Here is a 20,978-nt window from a genome sequence, read left to right as displayed (position 1 = left end):
TCACATTCATTTAAGCTAATATTTGCCTGTAGTGTTTAGTGTAATGTTTTCTTTATGGAGGAAGCTAGTGGTAGTAAAATAAGCTTCTAAATGAAACCTGACCCTAGTTTGCAAGATTAGTTAGAGAGTAGATTTCAAAAGGGCAAAGTGACTTTATGGTCCTTGCTAAGCTTTGAGGGCTGTTGGACTTTAATCTTGTAAATGAAACATTGTCCTTGCAGTTAGGTATAATTGTGTGCAGGTGTTGGCTGTTTGGCTCTTACACAGTTAAAGAAAATCATATATATATATATAATGTTTTTTAAGATGGAATAATTCCTGTCTAAAAATCTGTTGTTACCTTTTGTTGATATTTTTGACAAGGAGCAGGGGTGGTGCTTTTCAGTGAGGTTTTCGTGGGTGGACAGCTTACTGATTGAAAACAGTAATTAATTGTGCTTTGTCTTATTAGTGGCCTCCTGAATAGCAAAATATTAGTTCACTAAATCATGATGGCATGTCTTCTAATTGAATAAGAACCCGTTATTTCTGCAGTATTTTAATCAATGATGTGTTACAATATCATCACTTTATTTGCGTATTGTGTTGGCTCAAAAAGTTTAATAATAATATGAATATTTTTCTTTTTTTTTAAATTTTTTTCTGTTTTGTCTGCCTCTCAAGCCCCCAAGAAGCCTCGTGTGAGGTTCAGCAACATCATGGAGATCCGGCAGCTGCCATCGAGCCATGCCTTGGAGGCAAAGCTGTCCCGCATGTCCTACCCAACAGTGAAGGAGCAGGAATCCATCCTAAAAACTGTGGGAAAGCTCACTGCAAGCCAAGTAGCAAAAATCAGCTTTTTCTTTTGCTTCGTGGTATGTGCCCCATTCTTTCAGAAGGCTTAAGTAAAGATGCATTTAAAACTTGTAAACTTAAAACTATAATAATAGTGAGTGAGTATTGCGATGACTTGTATTCTTTAAACCTCATTTTATAAATGTGCTATAAGAAGTAAAATTTTCCTTATGCAAGCTTTAATTATGGATCTGCTGGTAGTTTGCAAGATTAGAGAGTGGATTTCAGCTGTTGCTGCATCCTGCCTCAGTTCTGGGGGGAGAGAGAGAATCCAGGCAGGATTTTTGAGACAGAAAAACGTAGAGGGCAGATCAGTGATGCCTTGTCTAGAAGCACCTTCGCTGCTACTGCCAAATGGATTCTATGTAGTGTGGACTCATCATGGCTTTTCCTCAGGAAGTAGAGCTATTTAAGCATTATAGTTATTATTATTATCATCATCAACAATAATAATTCCACTGATGCATGTACCAGAAAATTGTGGTGTAATTTTTTAATTTTTTTCTGGGGTAGTATCCTCATGAACACAAAACAAATCCTGTTTATTCTGTTCATGGGTGCTTCTGGCATGTACATGTATTTCTTCTTGGACTTTTTGAATGTTTCTGCATAAGACTAGAGAGTGGTTACTTCCTTTAGAATATATCTGAGATCTTACTGGTGAGATCTCAATCAAGAAGTGAGAAAACATTTGCCATTTTATTCCTTTATGGAGGAATTAAGAAATATTTTTTAGGTATTGAACGTAAGAGATGCTTGTTTTTAACAGTGGAGATGTGTGCTGGTTTTAAGTACCCTGGAAGAACTTCATTAGGCTGACTAGTGTCACATGCATTACTGAAATTTCTTTGCAGCCCTTGTGCAGTTATCATCTTGAAGCACTCCAAAACAAGTTAAAAGTACCTTTAGTTACTTCAGACTAGCTATTATAATGTCATTTTAATTCTTTTTAAGTTCTGAAGTATGGTATTTTGTTATTAAACATGTACTTGAATGTGGTTGGTTTGAGCCAGTTCTAGGTTTGCTGCTGTCTTTTAATGTGCCTTCCACTTTAACAAAAGTTAGAAGTCTCTAAGCTAAAAATCTCGTTCTGATTTTATTTTTTAAATAAAAAATAAAGTGGAGTGGTTTTTTTTAAAGTAGGATTTTATTGCACCGAGAAACTTAAACTCTGTTGCTGCCACCCATATAATAAGAAGATTATTTTTCTTTTTCCCCAGTGGTTCTTGGCAAATTTCTCATATCAAGAAGCTCTGTCAGATACCCAGGTTGCCATAGTTAATATCTTGTCATCAACCTCTGGTAAGTTTTATTTACACCACCAGATGTGCACTACAACACTGTTTGCAACATAGAACTCTCATTCCAATGGGTTGGTGTAACATTTTCACCTGTGGATTTGACCTAAAGGCATTGAATATGTGTGTTTAGAAAATTCATTTTGTATTTGCAGAGGTTTTTTAGAGTACCTTCACATTTCCCCTGCTTTTTATGTGTGTACTTCTGCAGCTACCTCTGTATATTAAAGAAATGTATTTGGAGTGTAATAGCTTTGAAGCTGTGTAGTTTTCTGAGCAAACTACTGGCAAAACTTGGTTGTATAAACTCCTCTGAATTTCTCTTGCAGGGCTTTTTACATTAATTTTAGCTGCAGTCTTTCCCAGCAACAGTGGAGATCGGTTTACCCTGTCCAAATTATTGGCTGTTATTTTAAGGTAAGATAATGGGAGGGAACATTGGGTCCAAAACTCCCTGGTACAGTGAGAGAACAACTGTACCTGTGCTATCTGTGACAATAAATGATACCCATCACTTTTTAAAAATTCTTGTTTCATAGATGAATTGAGCAACTAAATTAAGGATTCTTAAATGCTTCATATCATGAACCATTTCCAAACCTCATTCTCCTGTAGGAAATTAGAGTAATTTCTGTTGGAAATAGATGAACTTATTTTCTTGTTGTTTATTTGTGGTTTGTTTTATTTATGTGTAATGGTAAAAAAGTTTGACACTCAATGTTGTCAGCCTGTTTCATTAAATGCCTGGTGCATTGTTTTGGGTATTTAAAGGTGGGGTTGGTTGGTTTTAACTTGGGATCATGCCTTAGCAGCTGAGACCTTTTGACATACCAGAAGTGGGTTTTGGTTAACTAAAAATGCCTAAAGATAGAACTGTATATTAGTTTTTCTCTTTCTTTTATCTGTTTTTGTAAAGAAATTTTTGAGTTCAAACAACATTTTGCATTTCTTCTTTTTTTTTGCTAGCATTGGTGGTGTGGTACTTGTTAACCTTTCTGGATCTGAAAAATCTGCTGGAAAAGATACAATAGGTATTTACTTTTGGGTTTTAATCCTGGAATATGCAGTGGTCAGTACCATCTTCTGACAGTACTAAGTAGTCATATAGCAAGCTCTAGATCTCTAATTCATGTAACATTTCACAATCTGGCTTTTTAGTTTGAAGTTCTAAAACTTACATTTATGATAATTTTTCACCCTATGTATATATTGGGAAAGTTTTTATATTTTAGAGCTTTCTCCATTTTCCCATGTTTTTCATTTAGTAATGGATTCTAATCAACAGAAGTTTAGGAGAGTTGATCCTATTGTGCATAACATGTTTGGCATATCTCAAGGGAGTATTTTTTCCATTTTTCCAGGTTCCATTTGGTCTCTTGTAGGAGCAATGCTCTATGCTGTCTACATAGTCATGATAAAAAGGAAAGTGGATAGAGAAGATAAACTTGACATACCAATGTTCTTTGGTAAGACTAAAAGTAACTGTTGAAAGCTTTAATTCAATGTGTGATTAAATTATATGCTTTCAGGCACTGAACTGTGTCTGAGTGGTAAAGAGGCTTAGAAAAGCCAAGGAAGTAGAGAAAGCCTCTTATTCCCATGGTTATGAGTCCTTTAGAGGCTGGCTGTGTGAATTGTTTCTTATTTAGGGCCTTAACAAGGAGAGGACTTCCTGTAGGTATGCAGACAGCCCCACTGACTTAATGAGATTTCTTCATTTTTATTTTCTTTTCAATTTCAAACCTGTAAATATCTGATGCAAATTTACTTTGTGAATTTCAGGTTGAGTTTCTTACATTTGTTTCCTTTGAAACATTACAAATATTGCTTCATGGCTGCTTTTCTATAGACATATTGTCAATGTAGCTGATTTTAGCTGAGATTTTGGTTATGTTGAAGAAAATTTATTATGATTTACTTAATACTGTTTTTATATCCAGGTTTTGTAGGACTGTTTAATCTGTTGCTGCTGTGGCCAGGGTTCTTCCTGCTTCACTATACTGGGTTTGAAGCATTTGAGTTTCCCAATAAACTGATATGGATGTGCATTGTCATAAATGGCCTTATTGGAACAGTTTTGTCGGAGTTCCTCTGGCTGTGGTATGTACTCCATACATTGAATATATTTCACATGAATTATCTTTCTTATGTTGAGATGTAAAATTGCCTAGGTTGGGCTTTGTGCCCTTTTCTTTTTCCTGTTTTTCCTGTCCACGTGTGCAGTTTCACCATTGTGTCACAATGTCCTGTTAAGACAACAGCTAACTTTAAAGAGTAGCTGATGTGTGCTTGTAGTAATTGAAATGCTGTGTGCTTAGCTTAGTCCAGAATTAACATTTGAGACAAAGAGACTTTGTGCTACAGAGTTGCAGTAGCAGAAGTAGAGTGTGAATTCTGTTGTAACAGTTCTGTGGCAAAACTGCAACAAAAGATCAAGATGGAGTAGATGAAGTTCCACAAAAACATTTTGGTTTTTTTCGTGGGTGTGGATTTTTGTTTGTTTTTTCAAGTTTAAAGTTATGTATGAATTTTAATGACTTTTTGTTTCTTGGCAAACCTTTACACCAGTCCTAGTTAAAAATGCAGTGTAGCCTATGTTCCTTTGCAATTGAACTGGTTTGTTGGTAGAATATTTTTGTGATGTTAATGCCATCCTGGAAGATTAAACTGCAGCTCAGTATCAGTGTCAGGTTAAGTGTAATTTTAATGTAGGCAAAATAACACACATTACCTTGAACATTGTCTCTCCAAAATCAAGTACTAGCATAGGGTAAAGTACATGGGTGTGCACAGACTTTTTGCATACATGATATTTGTTTAATTACTCAGAATGATATTCCAGTCAATTTAAGAGCTAGTTTTACTTCCAGTTCCTTTTCCCTAGAGTTTTGGACTGGGACTAATTACAGAGTTTGTGCTGGTATCATTCTTTACCAGTCCAGTGTGACACTAGTATAATCTTCTTTAAATTTTTTGAAGTAAATATTATAATTTAACCTACTTGTTTACTCCACCCAAGCACATATTACCAACTACATAATGTAGGGATAGATATGACTGTTAGTTGGTTTTTTTTAACCTGCTGATAAATTATTGCCTTCTGTACCATTCATGCATTTACAGTTTTCTGTTGGTTGTAATTCAGAAGCAGTCTCTTATGCTCTAGAGAATCAGGGTATGGAATCAAAATGCAGATTTTTCTAGATGAAGTTAGTACATCTGAAATAGGGAAATTTCCATCATCTCAAAAGATTGGTATGGGAATTAAACCTCAGCCCAGAAGACATCCATTGCCTAGTTAAGAATTCTGTGCATTTTCACAGATTTATGATGGAGTGTGATGGTGTGAGTTAATTTTTGATTATTAAACAGTAACTAACAGTTCATCAAATGTCTTCCTCTTTGATGCATTACTTTGGTTGTCTTTTAACTTTTAAGATCTCATTATTATAATTATTATTTATTGTCATTAAATTGTACAATTGTTATAATTTTTTTGTCTTTTAGGGGCTGCTTTCTTACCTCATCCCTGATAGGCACACTTGCCCTAAGCCTTACAATACCTCTGTCCATAATAGCTGACATGTGCATGCAAAAGGTGAGATACTACTGAATTTTGATCATTGTTTACAGAATTTCCTCTAATTAAATTCATTTAGGCTTGTACTTGTTTATTTGGTACAAGAAAATAGTTGAGTTTTGCATTTGGAATGTTTCCAGCCAAAAGGAGGCTTTGCTGTTCAGTGTTTTTGCAAGCAAAGTGTAAATTGTAATGAGTACCTTTAGACTTCTGAAGCTTTGTGCATGTAAAAATGAAGTCAAAACCCCCAAACACAACTTGTATTTTGCTTTTACTTCATGTCAGTGTGGATTTTGGAAAATAAGTCAGAAAAATAAAAGGATAAATATAAGAAAAGTCAAAAAGAGTCAGATCCTGAATAAATACTTCTGTAATGAACATGTGATGGGCAGTATATTTTGTGTTAGTCTTACCTGCATATTCCAGCATGGAAATAGAGCAAACCCTGCAGTGGTTCCAACAATAATAAAACATTTGTTGGTAAAACTGTTGTGTTTGTGTTGCTCTTAAAGCATCCACAATGCACACTTGAGATATAAAATGTTATGGGATGGTAAATAACTTGTGATAACTGTAAAAGAAACAAGGAATAAAACATCTGTAGGCTCCTCCCCCCAAATTCTCTTTCATGAGGTCAGTACATGTGAGCTAATGCTGGCAGTAAAAAATAAGAATTTTATATGTGGGTTTGTGTGTCAGTACACATTTTAGATATACACAGATGTGTGTATATGCAAATACATTGGTAGAGGTGTATATTATAGTTACATATTTCAATTTATGAAAATTTTAGGTTGTCTTATGAAGTAATTCATCTAAACTTTTTTTCTGGCATGAACTGAAAAATGGACTATACTTTTCTAATTCCCAGTAAACAGCCTAATCTCTAGACTGTTTATTCTGAATAAACACAGAGTCCAGATCTTGTAAAATTAATTTATTCTTCATGTACTAATGCAACATGGAGGCATTTCAAATAGCAGAAACATCTCCCAAGCTCTGTTGGATGACTTTCAGCTGACATTGGTTAAAAAAGGGCAAATTACCTTTTTAACTCATGTTGTGGGAAGTAAATCCTTTCTGTCTTACATTTTAGAAAATAAATTACCAGTATTAGAAGTACAAGTGAGGGACCCTGATTAAAGGCAAAGTGCTGCAGACTTTGAGGGTTTTTGGACAGGTGTATTTGTGCAAGTCTGTCATACAGACATCAGAATCTCCTAAGCCAAGCCCTGTGCCCGCTGAAGTCTCAGGTGTCCACATCTCACAGGATAACCTGACAGAAATTTTAGCTGCCCTGCCTCTGGCCAGCCTTTTTTTTACTTAAAAGAACCCTGCACAAGAATGCCACTGGCATGGCTAATAATCCTGGAATCCTAGAAGGTGCTGAGCTGGAAGGGGACCCATCAGGATCACCCAGTCCAGCTCCTGGCCCTGCCCAGGACACCTCAAGAATCACAGCATATAGTGTAAAATTGAAAATATCAATACATGCAGCCTTCATATGAATGTCAAATGGCATGGTAATTATACAATATTCATAATTACTAACTTTCTGGGTATTTATTTTTCTGTAATTTTCTAACATAAATCTGAATCTTAGGAAATTACAACCGGGTTTCTAATGACTGATTCCTTTTGGCAATTTACATGTTCTGGATTTCTTTAGAAATCAGTTGGTAAACACAGGGCTTAACAATTGCAGCTAATGAGGTTTTTGAGGAGGATCATCAGTGCCAGGTGCCAAAGCTGAATCTGTTCTCTCCAAAGTCTTCAGTTTTGGATCTTCTCTCCACACGGGGGGGCTGTGCCCTTGGTTCCTGGCTGTGTCATCCTGAGAGGCAGATCCCAGGCTCTTCTGTCCTTGTGCCCTTGGTTTGGAGTTATGGAGCCATGGAATGCTTTGGGTTGCAGTGGGCTTTATAGATCATTGCTTTCCAGTCCATGGAAGGTCTAGGAGACTTTCTCCTCAGCACCAGAAACACAACTAAAAACCTAAACCTGAGACTATTGGGAAATAACAGTCTTCATTCAGCTCCCAGTGCAAACACAGTGTTCCGTTGTTAAGAATGGATCAGTGGGAACAGGTTATGCAGTTCTCAGAAGAAGCAATAACTATGTGCAATTTTTATTAGTAATTGTACAGAATAACTCACACTGTTGAAAATAACTCAAACTGCATCTCAAACTTACAATAATAATCATTGCAAATATACAGCATGTCAATTCTTTTTTGAGCTATCTAGTGAATTATGTTTGTGTTTCAATTCCAGGTGCAGTTTTCCTGGTTATTTTTTGCAGGAGCAGTACCTGTATTTTTTTCATTTTTCATTGCAACTCTCTTGTGTCACTATAACAACTGGGATCCAGTGATGGTGGGGATCAGAAGAATTTTTGCCTTTATTTGTAGAAAACATCGAATTCAGAGGTAGGGCAGTCACAAACTATAATCCTGTCTCTTTAGCCTTTCCCATATCCTATAATCCTATAGTATTTTATAAGCCACAATACTCATGCTCTGTTTATTTTTCCCTGATTTTATATACTATTTATAATACTAATTTCTTAATAGCAGTAGTTGCCAATCCATTCATACAATTAACCTGTGTAATGCTCAGAAAATGGAAAGATGTGAAGTCTGCTTACCTTTTAAAAGAAGTTTCCTAGTGGTTATCACAATTTTTCCCTTAATGCATCTGTATTAATTTCTATACCCAGCCCGTGCAGTGAAAATTGTGCAAACTTGAGTACATTTGATAAATTTAAGGAGTCTTTGCATGGATTTAATGGCTAAAGTTCAAACATCTGCATACTTGGTGCCTATGTTGGCTTCATAAAAACCAATTTAATATTACTGTATGACTTGAAATAAATGTGTTTTTTTTTTAGAATGCCAGAAGAAAGTGAGCAGTGTGAAAGCCTCATCCCTATGCATAGTGTTTCACAGGATGGAGATGGCTGCTGTTCATAGACAAAAGGTAAACCTTTAATAAACCTCAAACAATGCACAGAAAGGTGAGGATTGGTTTTCATGGTGGCATTTCTGTTATGCAAGGACACATTTTTAAAGAGCATGCAGTCAGTGTTGTTCTGGATTGATGGACAGAGTGTTAAAGTGTATCTTCAAAGTTACTATTACTGCTTGTTGCCAAGCATTATTCTTACAGTTCTTGGTCAATGGTTTTGAAATTTAGTTTTTTACTAAGGAGTATTACAAAGTTCATCCAAAACTGGATGTGAGTTAATACACCAGAAGAGCCATACAACTTCTTGGCATGGGTGATGTGTTTGGAAGACATCTGAAGTAATTAATTCACTCTTTAGTGCTGTTGGGGTCTCTGGGCTGCTGCAGCCCATGAAAAACACCAACCATTTAGGGAAGTTTAAAGAACACCAGACTTTATCATTACAGGTCCAGAAAGTGGAAAGGAGCCCTTGTGTTTGGGTATGACAAGAATTAAGTTGGGAAATTCCATTAAATATTATACTAAATATTTCTCATGATAAGCATAGGAGAAGTAGACTAGAATAGCTAAAGAGTTTGCAGAATATCCCACTTTTAAGAGGAGGTTGCACAAATCTCTAAAAGGAACATACATGATTTGTCAGTACTGGTTTGGAGCATTAAAGCATTAAAGTTTGGAGCTCTCCTAGCCCTGTGCTTCAGGGTTTTCAATAATGCATGCAGAATTACACGAGAAGTATATTTTTATTTTCCAACATTGCTTAAATCTAATAATGAAATTAAAAATACTCTAACCAAAACAGTAATTGGGATGTCTTAAGACATGGAGTTATTTCCTTTGTTAGTAAGATGGAAACAAATATTTACGGTGATTTCTCTTTTGCAATCCTGAGTTATGTACTCCTGATAATTTTTTTCTTCTTCTTCTTAGTTTAAAAATGGAATGATGCCCAGCGAAGAGACAATCTTCTGGAAAAGTCCCTAAGGAATCATGTTTCAGTGCCTATTCTGAATTTGTAGTAAAAATAGAAGTTTCAGTTCTTTTGAAACTCTAAACTTTTTCTCTTTCTTGCTTTCATCTGATTTTATAAATGAACAGATCTACTACATGCCTGTCACCGTGGGAGTCTTAGTCCATCTGAGCAACCAACCTGCCTTATAACACTTGAGCTGGTGACATTACTTGACAAAATCAAGAAAGCAAATGCTGTTAAGTGATTTCTTTCTTTTTTTAAGTCACAATTTTGTTAAATGCTGGACAATATTATTTTTAAAAGATACTTTAAAGTGAGTTATGTAAATAAGTTTGCAGGTCATCAAGTCTTACAGGCTTTCAGATGAAAAGCTAAATAGATATGTTACCTGTAGTAGGTACAAATTAAATTTTTTATGTTGTATAAACTATTTGCATATTAATAGATGAAAATAGAAAAATAATTTATTAAGTGCATTCCTATAATTCCTGAGGCAGGGTCTTTGTACGATCCTGGAACACTACATATACAATGTCTTAGGCCATTTTGTGTAGCCTTGTCATGGCAATGGGTGCTGATGTTTAAAAATCAAAAAAACTGCCCAACAATCAGGAATGCTTAAAATTTTAGTGAATAGTTAAATATTTCTAATTAAAATACATTTGAGTATACATTCTTATACATGGTTTAAAACAGACTGGTTCTGTAACCCATTCTCAGTCTCAGTTGTCTCTCAGACTTGGAAATTTTCAGGTGTAGCTGCCACATTGTGAAAGAGATCAAATTAATTGTGAAAGTTTTCAATCAGTGGGTTGGCACTACACTAATCTGCTAAGCAATATGAAGAGGAAAGGTGTTTGCATTGATTTCTCTTGCCCCCCAGCTGTATTAATAAATTTATTCTAAAACTGATAATTATCTTCCTTCCGCTGCAGTGTTTAATCCTTTTGAATCCAGAGAAGCTATTATAATTATATTCAGGAATATTTGAAATTAATCAATGCTGGTTTTCAGCTCCTGGCCTATAAGACACTTAGATCAAAGTTAATTTTGGCTTTTTATGGATTTGAGGTTTTTTTTAATGAATGTGAGATGGATTTTTTAGCCAGGAGTATTTTCTTCCACATAACAAGGTTATTAATAATGTAAGGTGTTTCTACTGTCCATCCACACAAATACAGGAGGATGACATAGCAGAAATGCCTTTTTGTGTTTTGGCACTCAGTAATGATCCTTCCAAAAGCAATTTTGGTGTTTTGGTAATTAAAACTATTATTTAAGAGGTAATGCAGGAAAGCAACATGCTTAAGTTCTACATTTATAGAAGAATTCAAGCCAGCAGCTGGAATTTAATATAAGAAATGTGTGTAGAGTAGGAAGACAAAATGAACCTGGGGCTATTCTGTTCAAGTATTTAACCTTCATCAAGTTTTTCCTTCTTGTTTTTAATACTGGATTGCACTACCAACTTTGGTAATCTGAGGCATGTCTTTAAGATGAGATAGTAAGTCCTTCCTCAACCCTAAATAAGAATTAAAAAATCCCCAAAACCAACCACAACAAAATCACAAACCCAAAAGAGACAAGAAAGTCAATTAAATTTCACAGTTCAATTTCCAAACCCCACAAGTAGAGGGGTCACAAATGCAGTATGTTGAACTAATTTTATTTTGGTAGAATTTTCAGGCATTTTTTGATCAGTGGAGTTTCCTTTGGTTTTGGATTTGTCCTTTAAAATTATGACAAATTTAGAGGATGTTTGCTTTAATATTTTTTCAAAAGTATTGTTAGTGCCCACTTACCATAAAAAAAGTCTCTTTTCAGTTAATGAAATGTTTCAATGAGATGCTGCAGAATATTTGATACCAGGCATTAACTCCAAATTTGAATCAGCTGGGACTTGTGGCATCTGTGCATTAAGCCTGGGAAAACCAAGTTTGCTTTCAGATGGGCAATGACAGTATTTGTAGCAAAATTTTCTGTGGCTGTTTTTTGCAATTGGTCATGCAAACAGCATTGGATCTGTAATGTCAAATACAGAGTTGCTATTTATATTTGCCCTTATGTTCATGGCTTAAAGTCCAAGATCATCATAGCCTTCCATGTATATGACTGTTAATTTTCATTATTCATTAGTCTGAGAGGTTAAGAAAAGAAGTACTAAAAAAATATTCTTCTGTCTCTGACCCCAGGAATGATGAAGAACATTCAGTACATTCAAAGTCAGGGCTTTCCAAATGTTTTTCACGAAAATGTGTTATTTTTTTTTTTAATAAGATATAAAATATTTTTATCTTCTGGCACTAGGTAGCTTAAGCTGTGTTTTTGCATTAAATTACAATTCTTTAAATAGTAGGAACAAAACAAACTGTCCTTGCTGAGAGGATTTTTAAAGTGGTGCCCCTGTAGTTACAGGAAATGTGTTACACTTTTAATTACAGCAGCTATGATATACAACATTGTTCCTGCATTTAATAGAATGTGATGGAGTTTTTTCTACAAAACCTTGTGATTTTTAGTACAATGATATTTTATAAATATAATGTCTGATTTGAAATGTAAATTGCATAGCTCTCTAATGGATGCTTGGTAAATGCACAAGAGATTTAGCTTTGATTCTCAGGTACCTCTGATGCAGTGGAGACGTGCTGGGTTTTTCTTCCCTGTGGCACAACTGGAATGTGAAGGAGCTCTCTCATGAATACTTTACCCCTGTGTGGTAGGGTATATTGTCATTGCTCTTATTGTTTCAATTTGGGAATGGCTTCATTCTGACTTACTTTTTCTAGGAACCACATATGCTTTAGGAAAATAATGTTGAGCATTTCTCTGATTGCCACACGCTGGTTAAGGAACAGGGATTTCCCAGGCCTGCAAAATGGGGGATGAATACTATGTGTTGCTCTGTCAAACAGTTGAACTCATTCCTGTAATCCTTTGAGACAAGCAACAATTTCTTCTGTGTGTGCAATTCAGGTTTTGGGGTTGTTTGGTTTTTATATATGAAGGAAATTATGATAATTTGCCAAAAACAACAGAGCATGCCTTTGCTTTTAGGGTTTTGGTGAGGCTTGCCTAGTTTGATAAGGCAGAAAAGGATTTCAGTTTTTCTGGCCACGTTGTTTTGTGTTTCAGTCATACTGAAAATGTGTTCCCTACAAGAGGCTGCTGCAGATGTGGTGCTGGTTCAGCAAGGGATGGAAATGCCACCTGTGTAACCAAGTCTGGGGCACATGAGTGCTCCTGAGGGCACTGAGGGCTTGCTCTTTGGCTTTCCCAGTCTTCACTGCATCCTGCTCCTTGGCCTCTGGGGATGCCTGTACTGGGTAGGGCTGTAGGACAGGACTGGCCTGGCTGGCTGCAGGGACTGCACACAGAAGCTGGAGGCTGAGGCACAGCCTGGCTGTCCCTCTGGGTATTTGTGGAAATGGGTGTTGAGCAGGGCTGGTGTTCAACCCTGCAGGGAGCTGCAGGTGATTCTTGGTCTATTCATGGCAGACCTCCTTGGAATGTACTAACAAAACAGGAGGGCTTGCAAATTGCTTTTCTTGGTGTGTGATGCTGTATTTTGTCATTCCTGTCACAATACTCCTGCCTTGGTACTGCTATTAACAACTGTGATGGCTTTAAATAAGGTGGCAAAACAATTTCTTTGTAATTCTTGGTTCCATTTCTCTTAATGTTGAATGTTGTCTTTGTATTCCCTACTGAAGATCCTCCTGTCATAGGGAAATTATGTTACTGAGCTAAACTGAGCTCTCTGAGAATGGGGAAAACCAGTTAAATATTGGGGATAGGCTGAGTTTATAGACACACTTTGAATTTCATGTGCAAATAGACCTCAGAAAGGCAGAGTGTAAATGAAGTGAAGAACTGACATGCTCAAAAATCAAGAAACAAGCTGATGTTAATATCACAGTGTTGGTTCTAAGGCTAACTGTAGGATGGTACTTTGAATCAGTTTCCTTGGCATAAGTTTTGAGTTAGTTACCATTTCTGTTCTGGCTGTCACGTGCAGCCTGTGATTTAACAGTTATAATTCCAGTAGCATTTATGTGATTCATAAACTGTTGTTATGCATTTTTTCCCTGTCTAATCCACAATTTCATTAATGTTGTATTTTGTTTTACATGATCATTTCAGGGCATGATTTCTCAGGGAAATATGGATGATACCATATGTTGTGAGAGCCAATAACTAATTCCTGCTTTTAAAATCACTACAAACATTTCCAGGTTTCACTCAAACATTTCACATCATGTAACTTCCATGTTGAATTTCCTTAGGCTTGTCAGGTAAATCATGATGAGAATGTTAAGAGCATTTAAAGATGTCAATAAAAGTTACTCTGCCCAACACTTTGTTACTTTTTGGAGAAACATCCATTCTAAGGTGATGAAATGTGTGTGATTTTCTACTTAATTGTCCTTTTTGCCATAGAAATGAATAGTTACTCTGCTGATTTTGAAGCTGCATTTCTGGCATGACAGTGACATTTACTTTCAGGGTTAGGCAGTGCTGTAATAATACATGATCTGATTCTGGGATAGATCAGTATAAATCTTTAACACAAATATATTCAATTATATAATTAAATTTTTAAAAAGTCACATCACTTTGGGGGATTTTTTGTTTGTATTTCCAGTAAAGTTACTTTGGCCAGAGTGGGATCTGATCCAATGCCCACAAGAGTCATAGACAGCATTAATAAAGTAAAACTTTATAGAAAAGAGCTCTGCAGCCAGGTTGACCTTTATGCCTTTGCAGTATTTCTGTCTGCAGCATGTCTTTGGAGTGGTTTGCTTTAAGACCTCAGTAATATAAAGGAGGGATTTTAGTGCTGGTAAATGTGGTAAACACACTACTGTTACAGTTCACAAAAGATATTTCCACATAGCCAGTATGCAGCTTAATTATTTAGAAGGTAACCCTGAATTTGTCTTGTTAAGTGACTTTTGTTTAAAATCAGCAGCATGAGAAATATTAACCCCTGCACTTTGCTGTACACTTCTTTTGTCCATAGTGAGAACATGTGATCATAGTCATCAGCCTTGAGCATCAGCTTCCTCTTGATGATTTCTGCTTTGACATTTCCATTTCCATGCCCTGTTGCATTCATTGCAAAGTCAATTTCCTCTCTAGGTAAAGCCAGTGTAATTGTATTTTGACTGCCCTAGTCCTCTGTGGAGTTAGAAATCTGACATAAAATATAAATCTGACATGTGATGTGACTACTTAGAGATCTGTGTTCTCACTCTTGTCATTACAGCTGGTGTTAGTAGGTAACCAGACTTTTTCTGGATATGCCTGTCATGATGTGGAATACATCTGGATTTCCATCTGGCTTTCACTTCCTACTTTTAAAAAGCATAAAGGGCTTTTCTCGGAGGATTTTTGTAGAAAGCAGCTGTTTAGTTCCACAAGTTCAGAGTCCTTTAACTGCATCTCAGTTTATGAAGTTGCATCCAATATTCCTTTTCTTTTATTAATGAACTTCTTAAAGTTTTTTCAGGAAAGGTGCACGAATTTTCTTTATGTTCCACAGAAGAAATGACTGGATACTGAAATGGCCTCAGAAATAAAAATTCAGGGCTGTTTATTCCATAGTTCTTAACATATGTTCCTGATTTTTTTGCCTCCTTTTTTTTTTCCTTTTTAAGAAACCCAACCAAATAAAACCAACCAAACCCCCATACTTATCAAGCTGAGGGGAATTAGCCATTTAGCACAGAACTAATTTTATTATATGCAAATGATTGTATTTTTATCAATTGTATCAGTCAATGTGTCATTGATGTGGGCAGTCCACAAGTCTTCCTTGTCTGAGTCACAGGTGATGCTTCTCTTCTATCTAAATCTGACCTCTTGCATACCAATTAAGAAAGTGGCCCTGCCAGAATGAGTCATTTCTAAAATATTTTAGAATCTACTTTTTCCTCTAGGTAGGGGAACGGCAGGGGCTTTCCAACCCATGTCACTTTCCTATTGAAGAAGAAAAAAACCCTAAAAAAATGTAAGACAGAGATGTTAATTAAAAATCAAGAATATTAGTAGGAAAGTAGGAAGTATATGCTCTAAAATCATTGGGGTAATTTCTTGCATAGCCCAATTCTACATAGGCAGTAGTTTATTGGATTGATCTCTGGTTGGGTATTTTAAATAATCATTTCATATTGAAGCTGAAGGCCTAAATTAAGCCCTGTGATTGTTTAACAAAAATCATGGAAAAAAATTATAATTGGAGACTTAGGAGGTACTTTTTGTTTGTGGTTTGGTTTTTTTGAAGTCCATCCAATGCAGCTACAAAGGAATGCTCTGTGAATTGGCACTCACGAGAGGCTGTTTACACAAGGCTACATGGAAGGTACAGCCAGGTGTTGGAGTTGACATTACCTGCATGGAATTAGAGAAATGTACTAAGTGTGAGATACATGAATTTTAAATCATTACAAATGTCCCTTCAGCTCTACAATGCTGAAGTGTAAGTTCTCTTTGGAGTAGATACTAGTAAAACAAAATCAGTGTTGAAATTTTGAGTTCTGGAAGCCCTGACACCTGAGTGCATTAAAAGATGCACAAAACCAGTTGTAGTTTTGGTGGTTGTTCTGGTGTTGCATTTGGACTGACTTTCAGGGAATTCTCAGTTACACTTTTAAAGGGGAAGCTGCTTTAACTGAAGAGCTTTCACCTGAAGAAAACTTTTTTTTTTCCCCCCTGAAGTCTGTAGTTTGCTGATAATTCAGATGTTCTGGGAGCACAGCAAGTTCCAGGTATCCACGTATCCTCTATGAAACATCTTTATGCATCATCTTTTAACCATTTTCCTTAGTGAAAGCAGAACCTGAATTGCTGATGTGTATTGCATTTGCACTTGAAAACCTGATTTCAGAGTGTGTTAAACCTTGATCTATTTTTTATAAAAAAGAAATGTAGCATTTTAATCTAATTTCCATTTAATGGCAAGGATATTCATGCAGAGAAAAACATATATCAGGGTTTGATGCAGTGATTTTTAAGCCAAGAAAACAGCAGGATGGCAGTGGTAAATCTGAAATGGAGATGCATATCTCTTCAGAAAAATCTGGTTTCCTCCTGCCCTTTTTATACCAAATTGTGTCTCCATTATTCCAGGATAATGCAGCTGAAGCAAGAACCAGAGCTTTTACCCTTTGTTCTCTGAAAGTGAACACTGGCTTTTGCCTGGGGTGTCTTTGTCCTGTCACTTCATTTTCTGATGGGAGGTCAGTTAAATAAAAAAAAAAATAGAGAATACGTATTTTTAATTAAAATCAGATTTAAGCTATTAATTATTTTATGAAATTCTCTATATTAGTAGAGATCTATTGAATGGAAATTGAAGTCCTATATTGCAAATACTGAACAGTGCTTATATATTTTTAACAAAACCAGTATATATATGATTATTTGAAACATGCATGAAGGTGGAAATTGGAAGATTGTTTTTATGTTAAAAGGTTTATAAATTGAAATTCTTGATATCCAGTACCAAAACCCTCTAAAAGGGCTAATGAAGAGAAAATGTAATGTGTTCTGATTAACAGCCTGTGTAATACAATCAATGGGTGTGATGTTTTTGTTCTGTATTATATTTATTATATGTAAGTAAACAATAAAGATTATAAATCTTATTTTCTTAACAGGAATTGGTATTTGATTGGGGTTACTTGATGTGTTTGATATCATCAGTTAAGAAAAAATGGTCACCAGGGCTGGGGTTAAAAGCGAGTGTTGGATGTCTCGTGTTACCTGGAGTCAGCCAGGATGTGGAAGGCTGTAATTTGTGTCAGCTTGGTGTGAGTGCAGGTTTGGGCTGGGGCAGGGTTGATTTTCCTCCCCATGGCTGTTTTGGGGCTGGATTGGGGCTGGGCTGAGCACGGGGTGATAATGCAGAGATGTTGCTGCTGCTGCTGAGCGGGGCTTGCACACGCCGGGGCCTTGCTGCTTTTCCTGCTGCCACTCTGGGAGGAGTTTGGGGTGCCCAGGCGGGATGGGGGACCAGGGCTGACCAGGGGACATTCCAGACCATGGGACAGAGTGCTCAGTACCTACAGTGGGGAAGGAAGTGCCACTGCTGGGATGGATACACCACACACACACACTTGTGTAGAGACAGCAACAGCTGCTTCATTATTACAAGTGGTTCTTAAGGTTTTATACCCTTAACAAAGCGTGATCTTAAGTCATTAGTTACATCAAAACAGCTCATTATATTCACTGGACACAGCAGTAGCTTATTGTGTTTTATTGGTATAAAGTCATTAACATCAATAATTAATTGGTCAGAATTTACAACAAATTAAGGCATGTACACTGCTCACTAAGGCACATATCTTCTAACTACCAGTATCTTTTATGTGTTTATTTTATGAGTTTCCATGCTAATGGCTTTGCTTTCTTCTTTGTTATAGATAAACTCATATTTTATCAGTTTCTTCTTCTAACTCAGTTCGGCTTGCAGACCAGCTGTTAAACCTGTCTATAGGAAGGCAGAAGAGGGGACATTGGGAGTGGAGGTGTTTGTCCTCGCAAGTCCCCATTGCCCTGGCAGGGCCCGGCTCTCCTGGGGATGCCCTGGGAGCAGGGAATTCACCCTCGGTGTGTTCCACGTGGCTTTCCCTGTTTCCCTGCCTTTATCCCAGCCCACGGCACTGCTCGCTGTTTACCCTTCCCCTTCCTCCCCGATGTCCCTCTGGGGCTGGGCTGTTCGCTGGGATTAAAGCACCACAGCCCAACACCGATTTTTGGTGGGCCATTTGCACAGCCCAACACCGATTTTTGGTGTGTTTCGGGTGGTTTTTATCGGCGAGCTCCTGAATGGCAAAGCGCGCACAGCCTGCGAGCAGCAGGGGGAGCTCCGGCCGTGCCCATCCCGCAGCTCCGGCTCAGCAATTATTGTGTAAGTGGTGAAAAGATAATTAATTTACCTGTTTATCATCGCTGATTCCCGCAGTTAGCCAGGGCTACACATTGACCTTTCTTCTTGCAGCTGAACTTTCAGCGTCTTTAATAATTAAAACCTCGGGGATGATAGGCATTTACCTAAATAGTTCATCAAAAAGAAAAAATAAAAATCCACCACAGGCTTTTCTGAGTTTTCTGCATTAACTACAGCTGAATTCTTTTTTACCGAGGTCCTAAATGTTACTGCACAGCTATAGCAAGAAGCAGCTTTTTACACTAAAAAAGGGGATACTTGCTTTGCCCCAAACTAATTAAGGAGTTCACCTCATATTCCCTGACCAGCAACAGGAATTCTGGAGCTCCAAAGAAGAATTTGAAGCAACTTTACTTAGAAAGTTTCTATATACTTTCAAAGGCAAGTTGGCAATAACAATCCTGTTCTTTTTCTAGTGTCCTAACTGATGGCTAGAATCCCAGTCATTGTGTGATTTCTCCTTTTAAGTCGTAGAGATAAAGTAAAATGTGGAATAATTTTTGGCAGGTTCTGCCAAAAAGCCATAAAACCCTAAAATGCATCACTTCCTTAGGCTCTGTCAGTACTTGATGGGTTGTGCTGAGGGGACAGCTGGCTGCATAAATGGCTGGGGCAGGTGGTGACAGAACCACAGGGAGCAGGTTGTGCAGTGGAGGCTTTGATAGAGATGTGTGGGTCAGAACTTGTTTTGTGGTTTGGTTTTGCTGTTGTTTTGTGGGTATTGGTTTGGTTTTTTTTCCTCATCCACAGCGTGAATCGATGTATTGTTGTTCTGTTAGGCTGTTAAGATCACACTGTCCTGTGTGATATCCTGACACCCGGTACTTTTCTGTATACAAAGGAATCAGTCAGGCTCTCTGGATTGCTTTCAGTCTTTAGGATGTAATTTGTTGACACATTATCTTGTTCTACTCCGTATTCTCTTCAGTTTTAGGAGACACATTTCATACATGAAACTGCCGCTTGCCAGAAGCTCAGTGTCACTTGCAACAAGGTGAGGTTTAAAGCTTCTGAGGGAGATGATTTAAACCCCATTTTCAGACTTCTTCTTCTATCAACAGTATGCATGTGGGAGACATTCTTGGGTTTTATCTGTATCTGCAACCCGAGTATATTCCATTTATATTGATTTTCAAAAACTTGGACAAAACTTAAGGTTTCCAAAGAAACAATACTTTACTACCTCAATGTGAGCTCTTCTTCCTCTTTTCCCCTCACTTTCCCCTCCACTTGCCCCCAGCCACTACTTCAAGATCATGTGAAAGAAAAGCCAATTCTTGTTTGTGGCTTTGCAAGCTTTCAGGACTTTTTTTGGCAGTGTTACCTAATGTGTTATAATTTGCTGGGAGATGAAAATCTTCATATCATAAAGATTCCTTAATTATCTAAATAGGCTTTTCTTTGTGGGAATCTTCCAGTGGTGGGGCATTTTCTAGGCTTCTTTGATTTAGCTGCTGGGGTCCTGCTGCTAATGGTGCTAGAAAACTCATGATTACACTGCAGAGTGTGCATTTGCACAGCACTAGAGAAGCTGCATAAACATAAAGGAACATTCTGTCTATCTGTAATAGTGTTCCCACTTAGAAAGAAGCTCATCTGCCAGCAGATCTACTTTTTTTTTTTTTTTTAATCCCTCTGGAAGGGGAAAAAAACCGTTTAGTTATAAGCAGATGGCTTTTGTGGCTGTGGTGGTGCAGGCAAACAGGAAAGTGAACCCATGAGAGGAAGGGAAATAAAGAGGAAATCTGAAGCAAGGACTATGATGGATGGAGTTGGGTCTCAAGCACACCTCTCCCCAAGTCCTCCTTACCTTTTTGTTTGTTTCGCTCTTCACAAAGGAATGTACAGAAGACACTTTTCACTAATTGAGAGGATGTCATTAGTTCACAGTATAAATATTTAAAATATTATGGATATGTGTTAGTAATTTAACACATGTCTTTTGTTAAAAGCACATTTTGACAAAAGTGCTGAGACTGACTTCTACCTCCCCTTTCAGTGTTAGGTAAAAGCTGATACAGCTCCATCTGTCACTCTTTTTGCATGTGATGTTTTCCCCAGTACTTAAAAATGGAGTTGGATTCATTACTCTTCCTACAAGAATGTGTTGGCCATAGTGAGTTTCAAGTGTAGGAAGAGAAGCTCCTGGAAAATGTGTTCCTAGGGTAAAACAGAGTCTCACTGAAATATTTTCCTCAAGGAAATGGTGATGGACTAAGCCAGTGTCCTCTCTGAGATGCAAAGGGGCAATCAGGAGCAGCCTAACCTAGAGAAGAAAAGAACAATGGGATGATCATCCATCAGGAGCTGATGGAGAGCCATGGAAGGGAATGAGCAGCCCCTTGGAATTAGATGCATAATGGATTTCCAG

At 37.1% G+C, this 20,978-nt stretch overlaps 1 protein-coding gene across 4 annotated transcripts in view; it reads left to right on the top strand.

The window, feature by feature from the left end:
- SLC35F5 (solute carrier family 35 member F5) overlaps window positions 1–17,300 on the top strand; it is a 30,213-nt gene extending 12,913 nt beyond the window's left edge. For all 4 annotated transcript variants that reach the window (XM_074547939.1, XM_074547938.1, XM_074547940.1 and 1 more), the window contains 10 exons: window positions 664–854; window positions 2,055–2,136; window positions 2,462–2,549; window positions 3,099–3,163; window positions 3,494–3,598; window positions 4,073–4,232; window positions 5,640–5,730; window positions 7,986–8,140; window positions 8,602–8,690; window positions 9,609–17,300. In XM_074547939.1, the coding sequence (XP_074404040.1) occupies window positions 664–854; window positions 2,055–2,136; window positions 2,462–2,549; window positions 3,099–3,163; window positions 3,494–3,598; window positions 4,073–4,232; window positions 5,640–5,730; window positions 7,986–8,140; window positions 8,602–8,683 (1,019 nt within the window). In that variant the 3' untranslated portion in view covers window positions 8,684–8,690; window positions 9,609–17,300. The remainder of the gene's footprint in view (window positions 1–663; window positions 855–2,054; window positions 2,137–2,461; window positions 2,550–3,098; window positions 3,164–3,493; window positions 3,599–4,072; window positions 4,233–5,639; window positions 5,731–7,985; window positions 8,141–8,601; window positions 8,691–9,608) is intronic.
- The last annotated feature ends 3,678 nt before the right edge of the window (window positions 17,301–20,978 follow it).

Source organism: Zonotrichia albicollis, chromosome 10 (assembly GCF_047830755.1).
Source record: "Zonotrichia albicollis isolate bZonAlb1 chromosome 10, bZonAlb1.hap1, whole genome shotgun sequence".
NCBI classification, from domain to species: domain Eukaryota; kingdom Metazoa; phylum Chordata; class Aves; order Passeriformes; family Passerellidae; genus Zonotrichia; species Zonotrichia albicollis.
The sequence above is the reverse complement of the archived record's forward strand: the minus strand, read 5'-3'. Positions and strand labels throughout refer to the sequence as shown.